The following is a 12,581-nucleotide window of genomic DNA, read 5'->3' on the forward strand; positions in this document are numbered from 1 at the left end:
TTGCAGACTCCTGCAGAGAGACTGCCAGTGCTCCAGGATTCAGAGGCCAGCCGGACTGTGGCTGCAACCAACCCCCAGCCACCCAGTGCCAGAGATGGAGGAGAGACCACAGAATCCCTGAGACTACCAGCTGCTGAAGAATGGGTGGGAAGTAGCCTAGGTGGACTAAGCATTGATCCAGTTGAGGTACCGGGCTTTGACTCGGCATGTTTGGGAAGGATCCCAGCTGAGTTGGAGGCAGATACCCCTGCGGCAAGACAGGGCCCTGGGCTGGGACGTGTGGAATAGGTAGGAGCCAGTGGAGAAGGGCTGACCTAGGCAACACTTCCTTGCTGCAAAAGGTGGTTCTACTGACTCTGGCCACTAGGCCACATTGCCCTGCTGCCAAGGGTGGTTCCATTGACTCTGGCCACTAGGCCGCACTGCCACACCCAGAAGGGCAGCCCTAGTGACTTGTGCTGTTGGGCCATGGACCCTCACCGAAGGGTGCTGCACTGATCCTGACCATTAGGCTACGCTGCCCTAGGAGCCAGGACTGCTGCGGTGGCTAGGGAGACTAGGCCAGTTGGGCCGCCCCAGATCTACTTCAATTCCTCCACAACCTGGTACCAACCTGATGGGTGGACCTGTCCTGTGACAGGGTGACTTAATGACAGTCTATAATATCATACATGAGGGATTCATGTTTTATAATGGGCTCTTCAGTTTAGCAGAGAAAGGTGTAACTTGATCCAATGGCTAGAAACTGAAGCTAGACACATTCAGACTGGAAATACGGCGTACATTTTTAATGGTGAAATAATTAACCATTAGAACCATTTACCAAGGGCCGAGGCGGATTCTCCCTCACTGACAGTTTTTAAATTGAGATTGGGATGTTTTTCTAAAAGCTCTGCTCTGGGAATTATTCTGGGCAAGGTCTATGGCCTGTGTTGTACCGGAGGTCAGACTAGATGATGGCAATAATCCATTCCAGCCTTGGAATCTAGGAATCCCCTGAAGCTGCTTCAATCACTACATATTGCTCCTGTGTGTGCCACCATCTGACTTTCACCCTCTGTTGCAGAGTCTGAGACAGCTCTTGGAGGTCTCTTTTGAATATAAGATCCCTCTACCTAAAGAGAAGTTTCAAGCCATCTGCAGTGCTCTGCACAACCAGGTGAGGGGTGGTTTTGCTTGGATCCCTTGAGCTTAGGCACAGCAGATCTGAAGCATATTAACAATAAAAATCTATCGAATGATAGTGCAGAGCCGGGGCACCTCCTCATGCCTTACTGATTTCTGCATGCTCAGGAGTAAGCAGGTAGCGGTCTCATTTTCTTAGCTAATATCCAGCTCAGTTTGTAAAGCAATTTCACCATAAGCTGATTATCAGGGGGAGTCAGAGTTGTATAGTAAAAACTGTGGCTGTGTCTTGATTCGATCAGCTCTGATCTAATGTATTGGTCATTGTGTTTGATTCTTGCTGTGCATTCAGTACCATCTACCTGGGGTTCAGACCTCTAGTTGGCCAAGTAGGAAGTGGAAGCTTAGAAAATAATTGAACATTTTCTTTTCAATTGCTTCTGATTAGTTTTTCTTTGACCATTTCCCTTCTTCCCACAGATCTGTTCTCAAGCTAAGCCGCTCAGCACGGAAAATCACGCAGAGCTGTTGGATTGTGTAGTTCTGCTAGGTAAGGGGAAGAGACTCTGAGTTGCACAGTGGTTTCCTTGTAACTTCCTTTGTCAGGTACGGTAAGAATAAGAGTTCTGTTGTCAGTGAGGACGTGATTTGTTCCCTTGCAGCCCGTTCTTCTCCTGATGATGTGATAGCATTTCTGCACTCGCAGCTGGAGATTGAGAATGAGGCTGTTCGTGTGGCCTCTTTGAATCTGCTCAGTGCTATTGTTGGCACCGACTGTAAGTAACACAGGAGCAACTGTGCCAGCTGCCCTCTTGGCCAACATGCTGAGGGTTGAGTTGGGGACATCCAGAGCAGGGCCGGCTTTAGGAAGTGGGGGGTCTGATTTGTGGGGCTTGTACTCACCGGGCGGCGCTCCGAGTCTTTGGCAGCGGGTCCTTCACTCGCTCTGGGTCTTCAGCAGCAATTCGGCGGCGGGTCCTTCACGTGCCGCCGAAGAGCCGGAGGGAGTGAAGGACCCGCTGCTGAAGTGCCGCCAAAGACCCGGAGCGCCGCTGGGTGAGTAAAAATTAAAAAGGACACTGGGCACAGGGCCCTGTTAGGCACGGGGTGCGAGGCCCTTTTAGGCACGGGGCCCAATTCAGGAGAATCGGGGGAATCGGCCTAAAGCCGGCCCTGATCCAGAGCTAAAAGCATGAGCTACTATAGATTGAGCTAAAGAACCAAGGCTTTGTAGGCACGGCAGGGCTGTAACAGACTCATCGCCTCTGCAAATGGGGCATAGAGTCTCTATAACACACAGTCACCAGTGGTTTGGATCTCCACTAAGGGACCAAATGCTGCCCTAAGGTACCACCTTATGGCCACCCTATGGCCACCCAGAAATCAACAGGTTCAACTAAGTGCTGAATGTAGCCCAAGATACTTTTCAACTTCAAATACAGAAGTTAACTTGGGGCTAATGCATGTTAACAATAATCAGATACAAATAAAATAGGACTCCTGGCTCGATATTCGTCAGTATTATACACTATAGATTAGATTCTGAGTTCTGTTATACTGGTGTAAACACAGATTAGCTTCAATGACCTCAGTCTATCTAACGCTTTTATAAGATTTCCATCATGGTAGTATGATGGCACTCATTATAGAAGTGGAATTACTTTAGATTTACACTGGTGTAACTGAGACCAGAGTCTGGTCCTATGTTTTTCCCACTGATTCTGTAGATGAGAGAAGCTCGGTACTATTCTTAAATAGGGCCCTTTGAAATCCAGGATTAATTCCAATGTGGAAAGTGAGTGAGTGGAACAAAGAAGTACTGTACACCTCTCCTTATCTTTCAGTGCCCGAGACAAGAGTTAAAAAGTTTCTGATTGTGAAGGCAGTGAAATCCACTCTCAGTGATCAGAATGCTAAGGTAAGATTGTGTGTGGAGCAGTGAAATATTTCAATTTTTTTCAATGATATGGGATGAATGGATATCTGGGTGGAGCTTTCATTCAGATCCAGAGGAGAGACTGCAGACTAGAGAAGGCATGTCATTCTCCTGCCAGTGTTAAATGTATCCACGTTTATAATCTAAGGAGATAAACTTAAAAGCATAAGGACTCTCATATCCTATCTCCTATTTCAGGCAGAAGGGATAATAATAACTCTTGTGTGTAATCTCTACCCTTGCAGGTGAGGAAGGCAGTTCTTCATTTCATCAGGAGGCTGCTCAGTTCAGGAAGTGTGGAGAATTGTGTAGAATGGGATATGGTAGCATATGTTTTCCACGAGTTCAGTGTGTCCACCAGCAAACTGGTAAGGAGAGTTCTTAACACGTAGGACTCGGTCCTACCATTCTTGCATGCTGATTGCTCCCCTTGCCTTCCGTGGGAGTTTTGACTCAAGGACAGCTGGACTGAATGATTAGAGCCAGAATCTGATCAGTTATATTGGTGTAAAGTCAAGGTAACTTCACTGACTTTAGTGGCGTTACTCTGGATTTATACTAGTGTAACAGAGATCAGAATCTCACACTGGGTATTTACATCTAACAGAGTTATCTAGGTTACTCAAACCTCTGATGAGACATTGAAACTTCTGAAAACACCATTTTTCAGTGAAATGTTCTTGTACAAGGAAGCACATCTTTTTGTTTTCAATAGACTCTCCAGAGAACATAATGATGCCCAATTCTGTGGCTGTTGAAGCATACATAAACTATCAGCAAAACACCGAGGTTATGCAGGCTGCATCCCAGACTGTCAGGAGCCTGGAAAAGCTTGCTGCCTATTTCCCTCACTACATACTCTGCTCTACATGTACTAGTTTAAAAATATCTTCAATCCGTATTTCTATCCATGGACACAGCCAGGGGCTCCAGACACTTTGTGCTCCATGACTGGATCCATGATATATATTAACATAAACAGTTCAACTTTACAGTAAGTTGTTGATAGAATCACACTCACTACACACAGAATGACCAAGCTGGTTGGGGCATCAGAACAAACAGAGTGGATCCCCCTGGTTCTGCATATTTATTTCCACTGGGCGGAGGCTGAATGTTTTTCCTCAGAGATAAAAAGATGAAAGAGTTTTTCAAATTTAAAAAAAATTAACACTGTTGGGGAAACTCTTTTGTGTTCAGTGAATCATTCCCTTCACTTTAGGGTTTTCCTAAGCCTGGGATCTGACCCACCAGTTAGGAGTTTCTATTATTCTCTTTCCTTCAGACGTTTGTGCACTTCCAGTGCAATATAAAAGCAGGCATAGGTCAATGTTCAAGATGGCTTCGTAAGAGAAGGACACTGATTCTATAGCCAGTGTCTTATTACTAGCTAATAAGTTCTATATAGCTATCTCACAGCAGGGTACAACACTTCTCATCCAGGCTATTCAGGAAGAAAGCACTATCCAAACCCTGTGCATTGACATCCTGCAATGTCTGGACACCTCAGTCAGTGGAATGACCCAAGTAAGTGACCTGTTGCTACTGCTTCTTGAAATAGGGACGTTCTTCCTTATGTTCCTTGTACCTCTCCACAAGGAAGCTCTTTGCACAGTCAGCATAATGGAGGAACAGCATATCAAATTCATGTCAGGGATGGTGTGACCCCTTCATCATGGAGTAAGTGGTTCACATTAGAGAAAAGATGTAAAGCAACTTAACTGGAAGGAATCATGTTGCAGAGATCTTCTCTTAATTCTTTCCACTGTCTGAGTGCAACTTCCCCTTAGATCCCCCATGAATACTTCTGATTTGGTGATCCTGGATTTGAACAGATACTGGGGCTGGAACTGTGCCTTCTATAGGTCTGTAAAGTTCTATGTGAGTTTATGGTGCTATCTAAATAGCTCCATAATGCTCTAATGCAGGGAAAGAGGATTCACCAAACTAGGCAGTGTATTTAAAAGACAGAGTGCAGGGGCACCGGACAGGTAGAGTGAGATGTTGGGGAGAGAGAGATGAGGTGATAGGTTAGGGAAGGGTCAGTGATGAATAAAAGGAGAAGCTACATGACAGGGAGGGATTCAGACAGCAGGATACTGGAGGTGGGGGAATGGAAATAGCTATGTACTGAACAGTCTCGCTCTTCTCTGCAGGTGTTATGGCCAAGGCTTCTGGAGTATGTGGTGCCAGCTCAGTACACTGGTACTTTGAAGCCTCTCTGCAGATGCCTTAGGGAACTGGCTGAGAAAAAGCAGCAGGAAGGAGAAGAAGCTGCTTGCCTCGACTACAGTGGACCAGGTTTATAACAGAAACTCTTTCATTTATTCTCTCCAGGCCCTATGAAATGAACAGATTCAGTCTGCTCCAGTTCTCTCGTCTGCAATCAGGAGGCTAAAATGAATGAGGGATGGTCTTGTGATTACAACATGGCCATGGGAGGGAGCTAGGAAACGTGGGTTCTGTTCCCGCCTTGCCACCAAAATTCTGATGTGACCTTGGGGAAATCACTTGATCTTTCTCTCTCAGCTTCCCCACTTGTGAAATGAAGGAGTAATTAATGCCAACCTCATAGAGGTGCTGTGAGGCGGAATTCATTCCTGTTTGTAAAGCATTTTGAGATGCTCAGAGACTAAAAGCACTATGGAAATGCAAATTATTATCAGCTGTATTCAACATTGGTGGGCACGTTGGAAATGGATAGGTGAATAACATCAGCAGGACTCTCTGCAAAGCCTGGCATCATTAATGCTATTCTGTTTCTTTCCCTAGTGAAACTCCCTACACCCCAGGGGCTGCTGGCGCGACTCCTGGTGAGTAGACCATGAAAATAGGTTTTCTGCGAAATGTGAAGTGGGACAGTTAACTATAAAAATCGGTTTTATAGCTAGATGCTTATAGACAGGCTGAGGAATGTGTATGATTGGGTCTCTCTCTCTCCACCCTCTCCTGAGACACACTGTTCTGCATCCTTGTACTAGCTAGAATGCTTGCTTCTTCAGGAAGACACTGCAGCAGAAGCAAAAACTCTATTGTACGGTCTCCACAATGAGAGAGTCTGAACTATTCCCTCCTTCAGGAACAAACTGGTGTTGTGCTGACAAAACTTAGCCTGTTCTTTCTCTCTCATTGACAGGTAGTAGCCTCATCCCCTTATGAAAGAGAAGGACATGGATGTGCTGCCTTGCAATTACTGAAGGCCCTGCACTACAATATCCATGCAGCAGTGGGTGAGATGTGGGTACTAAAGATCCCACCTCTGCTGCAGTACATTGAAGGTAAAGTGCTAGTTAGGAGGAGTGCGGTCCATGGAAGGGAAGCCACAAAATGCAGCTTCGTATTGACATGTGTTGTGCCATTCCTGTTGCAGTACATGAGAACAGTGGGGAATTGAAGTTGGGGTTCTGGGCCCTCACTTTTCCTTCACCTGGATAACTGGGAACCACTGGGGTAAATCCAGAGTTGAACCACTGAGGCCAATTCAATCAGGGCAGAATCAGGCCAGGAAGGTTTCAGCTGAATGGAAATTTTACAGCAGTTCCCCCCACACCTTATTATTAGTTGGGAAGGTGAATATTTTGTGGTTATATATATAGTCTGATTTTTGGAAACTAAATTTTTCTGAAAATTAAACCCCATGTTTACTTTCAAGGGAGATTCAATTAAAAAACCCAGAGTTTTTCTTTCTGTAAGGAAACCCGAGCCATAAAAGCTAGGTTGGCCAAGTGGGTGCCCTTTGTAGAATCTAGGTATTATGGGCCTAAAAATGTCTTTCACCAATTTTACAGTGGTATGAATCTATTGATCTCCATGGAAAAAACCCTTCAATCAGTGTAGGCCAAGGGTAGGCAACCTATGGCACGTGTGCCAAAGGCGGCACGCGAGTTGATTTTCAGTGGCACTCACACTGCCTGGGTCCTGGCCACTGGTCCAGGGGGCTCTGCATTTTAATTTAATTTTAAATGAAGCTTCTTAAACATTTTAAAAACCTTATTTACTTTACATACAACAATAGTTTTATATAATAGACTTATAGAAAGAGACCTTCTTAAAACGTTAAAATGTATTACTGGCACGCGAAACCTTAAATCAGAGTGAATAAATGAAGACTCGGCACACCACTTCTGAAAGGTTGCCGACCCCTGGTGTAGGTTGTGTCTACACTATGGGGTTATGTCTAATGACATAGCTGTGCCAGTATAGTCTCCGTGGAGTATGACAGACCCTATGTGGAGCACAAACCCGATATCTTTCTGATGAACATCGGACCCCAAAATGTTCAAGTGGGTTTGATGTTCAAAAACAGATTTAAGAAATGAGCTGTATCTTCCCTAGTTGTTGTTGCTGTACAGAGTCCCCAGTACTACATTGTGCCGACATTCAAGAAGGGTAGGTTAGAGCTGGACATTCAGAATCAGGGCCAGATTCTCAGCTGATGTAAATCAGTATAATTCCATTGACTTCAGTGAAGCTACACCGATTTACATCAAGTTAGGATCAAGTCCAGAATCTCTTATTATGCAGGAAAAGTTTGTATTCACATTAAACCCAGTCTTCTGATGTGCTGAACAGTTTTGTGAGGTGCTCAGCACCCTCAGCTCCCATGAAAGTCAACAGGAAGTGGGAGTGCTCAGCATCTCACTCCTGGTGGGTTGACTGACCCTGAATAAAAATGCCAGCAGGGTACATAACATGATACTTTCTGTTGGTCCAACAAAGAACGTTGGCGTAGGTCCCATTTAGCCTTGAAAGCCCAGGTATGTTACAGCTTGGCAGACCAGGAGTTTTAGAAGGACTGATTGCAAAGGAGATACCTGGGACGACTCTTCTTGCTAACCTAAGTGACATTATTGTTTTGCCTCCTGCTTTATAGGAAACACAGAGAATTCCCTGGACCATGAACGGTGGGAGCCCATGCTGCTTCAGGTACAAGATGGCTTTCAGCTGTATTGTCACAACCCTCCCTCCCCCCTCCAAATGTATCAGCTGGGGAAAGAATAATGATAAATTATTCATTATAAGCAGAGCTGGTCAAACCATTTCATTTGCAACTTTTGTTCAGTGAAAAACTGGCCTTTTTTATTTTCATGGGACATTTTCAAATTTTTCAGTTTTTTTACACAAAACAAAGCAACCCCAACCCAAATAGAAAATGTTTAGTTTTTTGAAACTGAAGTTGATTTTTGATTTTTTTTTCCAGTTGCTTTCCTGTTTGTCTCCTCCCCCCTCTGGCTTTTTCAGTCACAAAGTGGAAGAGGGGAAAAAGGCATGGGACGAGGGATAAAGGGAAGGAAAGGGGGAAAACAAAGAATTGAATAATGGTCATTTTTGATTTTGAAAAGCAAAATATTTTTGTTTCTTTCACTTTTCATTTGTGTGGTGAAAAATCCCACTTGTTTTGTGAAATGGACTTACTATTGTTCAACCAGCTCTAGTTATAAATAACTCTGTATTACCTCTGGGAACAACACAAAACTTAACCAGAAAACAAGCATGCTAATGGTGCTAATGCATCACTGGGGGACATTTAAAGGATTCTTTTTTTCTATATGCCACTCAAAAGAAAATTTGCTCTGAGAAACCCCAAAAGGAAAAGAGACAAGACAAGGTTTGGTGACTGTATCTCATGGAGAAGCCTTTCTGGTCAGAAAGAGCTCTTTACAGCCTCCTGTAAATCCAGACAAAGAACATTTTTATGGCGAGTGCTGAAAATGAAAGGAAAGGACCTAGTGACAAATCAAACCTTCTGGGGCTTGAGTTCCATTTGGGGTTGGATTACACTCTAGAATTTCCCATTCCAGATCCAGCCTCGTTTGAAATTCTTTGGGCTAAAAAATCAAAGAATATTAGGTTCTCTTGTGAGGTTTCTGATATTTTCTGGCTGCTGTTCAAAATTCGGGCCTGAAACAGCAAAGTGCTGAGAGTTACTAACCTCTCGCTGACTTCAATGGGAGTTGAGGGTGTGACCCCAGGTCCCTTGGGTACCCAGTGGCAGAGGCCACAGGAGTGCATAGGATTACCAGGATTCCCTGGATCTGATCTCCATATAATCAAAGGGTGTCATGTAAAGCCTTTACTGGATACCTGTGCCACACGGATCATCATAATCATTGCACAGTGACTGGATGGATAATATATAAGGCGTTATGGTTGTATACTGAAATTTATGCTTTTAAGGTCTGTGAGTTGGGGCTGGTCACCAGAAAGTGATCAACAAGTTTCTTTGAGGCAGGAGATGCTTATCTGCCTGAATGACTGTATGTAGATGAGTAATTCTTCACAGTGGATGTTAATCAATAGAGCAACATTCTAATCAAGTGATTGCAAAGTCTCCAGAGGAGATTCGATACAAGAAAAACAAACAAACAATAGGGGGTACCCTGTTTACAAGTGAAGACAATGGATGCTTGGAACTATATCTGGAGGTCCAGAGGTATCCTGCATCAGGTATCCTTCGCCTATTGGACGAACTGCCAGCTGGCTTGTCTTATGAATGGAGGATCACATTTGGTTTGGGTGTTTCATGCTGGGAGAGAGATTTGGGGGAGCTATCCTTTGTGAGACAGGGGAATGTTTGGTTATCTAAGTTTAAGCTCTAGAAGTGTGTTATGATTTTATTTTTATGTAACCATTTGTTTACATTAATTTTACTTGCTGCTTCTCAAATCTCTGACCTTCGTGAATTAAACTCTATTTGTTTTCACTATAAATGTATCTAAGTGTGTTAAATGGAGCGATGACGCTGAGGTAACACCGGTGATGTGGTGTGTAGCAAACCTATGAATTCTGTGAGTGTCCAGTGGAACAGGGGCTGGACATTCTGGGGCTGCACAGAGGGCTCGGCGGTTGGACTGTACTGATTGCTTATCTGTAGAAGGACAGTGGAGCCTGGATGGGGTGGAAGGGCGTGCTTGTGTTTACTGTGGCTGGCAGAGTCAGGAGCTGACACCTGGCAGGCACAGAGGAGGCTACCTCATGCTAAGGGCAGGTGGTAGTGAGGTACCTCACAATCCTGGGGACCCTCGGGAGGTGGCATAAAGGGTCCATAACACTTCAGAGAAGGTGCCTGGTCCTTCGTAGTCCAGGGCCCTTTGTTCAAAATTTATTAGACCCATTCTCCATCCACTATAAAATCACTCCTGAATGGTCAGATTTCTTGGCTCCATCTCATTCTCCAATTCACTGTCCATCTGGGTTTGGGGACTGAGAGGAATCATCAGGCAAAGGTTAAAGAACAACAGGCAGAGGAAGTCTGGGTTGTTGATGTTTATAGTTCTCAATAGGGAAATAATCTTCTCATGACACCTGAATATTGGAAATTTTACAACAGAGAACAAGGAAGAAAAAAGACACCAAACAAACAAACCCCACAACAACCCCCAAATTCTTGCAATTAACCATCTGCTTTAACTCTTGTTTAACACTCAGTTCCTAAGAACATCTCTGGAGATGATAGGTGACAGTGCCTGGAGCAGCCAGATAAGCCTTGAGTTGAGCCAGCAGATGGCTGGCTATGCCAGCCCCTCCAAAGAGAAGGTTTGTTATCTGTTAAGGCTTAGTTTCTAGTTAATTTCCCTTGAAATTCTGACTGGGGGGGGCTTCTCTCAAGGCTTCATTACTTTATATTTTATTCTGCATATAAAATTTGTTTTTAGTTGTTCCCTGCTCTCTTGTCTCCCGCCCACCCGCCCTTCCAATATTTGCTTGGACAGGCTGCTTGTCTGTACTGCATTGTTGGTTCTCTGGCTGGGCTAGATAATGGGATGTTTCTGCAGTATGGATGCTTGGACTTGGCTATCTTGTTCCTTCCTGAGTGTTGCTGAGCTGGGTCTGTACTGACAGGCACGTTGTGTTACTGATAGCTCAGTGCTGATCTCTTTCTTTCAGAGTTTCCTGTATAAGGCGCTAGGAACGTCCTTAGCAGTTTGTCAGGACCTGGTCCATGTTAAATCACAGATTAATACATTTCTGACGACAACAGATTATACGGAAGCCCCTGAGAGAGAGGTGAGGACTCTGTCCCTCTCCCCACTTTACCAAGTAATCCCTGAATGCTCCCTGTGGAGCTCAGCTCTGAGTTGGCCTGGGGGGACAGATGCCATTTTGCGTCATATCCTCTTCTTTGCTATTTCACTCAGCCCCCGCTCCCCATGTGTCTCAGGCCTCACTGGCATTTTACACCACTTCAGGTGAAAGGAATGGAGTCGTGGGGTCTATCAGGCACCTAGTTAGATCCTAACCAGTATTTTTCTTGGGTGACAGGGAGTCATTTCCATCCTTGCATTGTCTGCTGAGAGCCACTTGGACCTCACCTTGAACGCACTTCAGGAGTTTGGGGCTGCAATGAGCAAGGTTAAGATTTCTGGGTTCATCAGCCATCTGAAGGTAAAGGAGCCAGGGGCTTCTCTCAAACTTCCTCTCCCTCTAAAGCAGGGGCAGCAACCCTGCGGTAGTGTCTGCTCTGGTCAGCTAGCATTGTCCCCCAATGTATGCGTTCTACGTGATGCCTGCAGTTAAGCAGAGAGGAGCACAATCTGGAGCTGGGGTTCTCTAAAATGATTTTTATCGTCTGATGTCTTTTCCATGCAAGCGACTGATGTAGTTCCCACACATTGTGCATGGGAGGAGCGCTCAAACCATGAGACATCAGATGATAAAAATCATTTGAGAGAACCCCAGCTCCAGATTGTGCTCCTCTCTGCTTAACTGCAGGCAGTCTGTTGTAAAATGATGGTAGATACACTGGAGGGTAGGGATAGGATACAGAGGGACCTAGACAAATTAGAGGATTGGGCCAAAAGAAACCTGATGAGGTTCAACAAGGACAATTGCAGAGTCCTGCACTTAGGACGAAAGAATCCCATGCACTGCTACAGACTAGGGACCGAATGGCTAGGAAGCAGTACTGCAGAAAAGGACCTAGGGGTTACAGTGGATGAGAAGCTGGATATGAGTCAACAGTGTGCTCTTGTTGCCAAGAAGGCTAATGGCATTTTGGGCTGTATAAGTAGGGGCATTGCCAGCAGATCGAGGGACGTGATCGTTCCCCTCTATTTGACATTAGTGAGGCCTCATCTGGAGTACTGTATCCAGTTTTGGGCCCCACATTAAAAGAAGGATGTGAAAAATTGGAAAGAGTCCAGCAGAGGGCAACAAAAATGATTAGGGGGCTGGAGCACATGACTTATGAGGAGAGGCTGAGGGAACTGGGATTGTTTAGTCTGCAGAAGAGAAGAATGAGGGGGGATTTGATAGCTGCTTTCAACTATCTGAAAGGAGGTTCCAAAGAGGATGGATCTAGATTGTTCTCCGTGGTACCAGATGACAGAACAAGGAGTAATGGTCTCAAGTTGCAGTGGGGGAGGTTTAGATTGGATATTAGGAAAAACTTTTTCACTAAGAGGGTGGTGAAGCACTGGAATGGGTTCCCTACAGAGGTGGTGGAATCTCCTTCCTTAGCGGTTTTTAAGGTCAGCCTTGATAAAGCCCTGGCTGGGATGATTTAGTTGGGAATTGGTCC

At 45.0% G+C, this 12,581-nt stretch overlaps 1 protein-coding gene and 1 long non-coding RNA gene across 2 annotated transcripts; both read left to right on the forward strand.

Moving 5' to 3' along the window:
• Positions 1-2,742: 2,742 nt before the first annotated feature.
• Positions 2,743-7,380, forward strand: LOC135977186 (maestro heat-like repeat-containing protein family member 1). Its single transcript, XM_065576507.1, has 7 exons — positions 2,743-3,043; positions 3,307-3,429; positions 4,505-4,588; positions 5,218-5,362; positions 5,834-5,874; positions 6,198-6,339; positions 7,265-7,380. Exons 1-7 carry the CDS (start codon positions 2,912-2,914, stop codon positions 7,378-7,380), a joined length of 783 nt encoding a protein of 260 aa, XP_065432579.1. The 5' UTR covers positions 2,743-2,911.
• A 3,115-nt stretch (positions 7,381-10,495) lies between these two features.
• LOC135977078 (uncharacterized) lies at positions 10,496-11,446 on the forward strand. Its single transcript, XR_010594428.1, has 3 exons — positions 10,496-10,597; positions 10,949-11,068; positions 11,324-11,446. It is a non-coding gene; the product is annotated as an uncharacterized LOC135977078 (long non-coding RNA).
• The last annotated feature ends 1,135 nt before the right edge of the window (positions 11,447-12,581 follow it).

The sequence above is a fragment of the Chrysemys picta genome, chromosome 22 (genome assembly GCF_011386835.1).
Source record: "Chrysemys picta bellii isolate R12L10 chromosome 22, ASM1138683v2, whole genome shotgun sequence".
Classification (NCBI taxonomy): domain Eukaryota; kingdom Metazoa; phylum Chordata; order Testudines; family Emydidae; genus Chrysemys; species Chrysemys picta.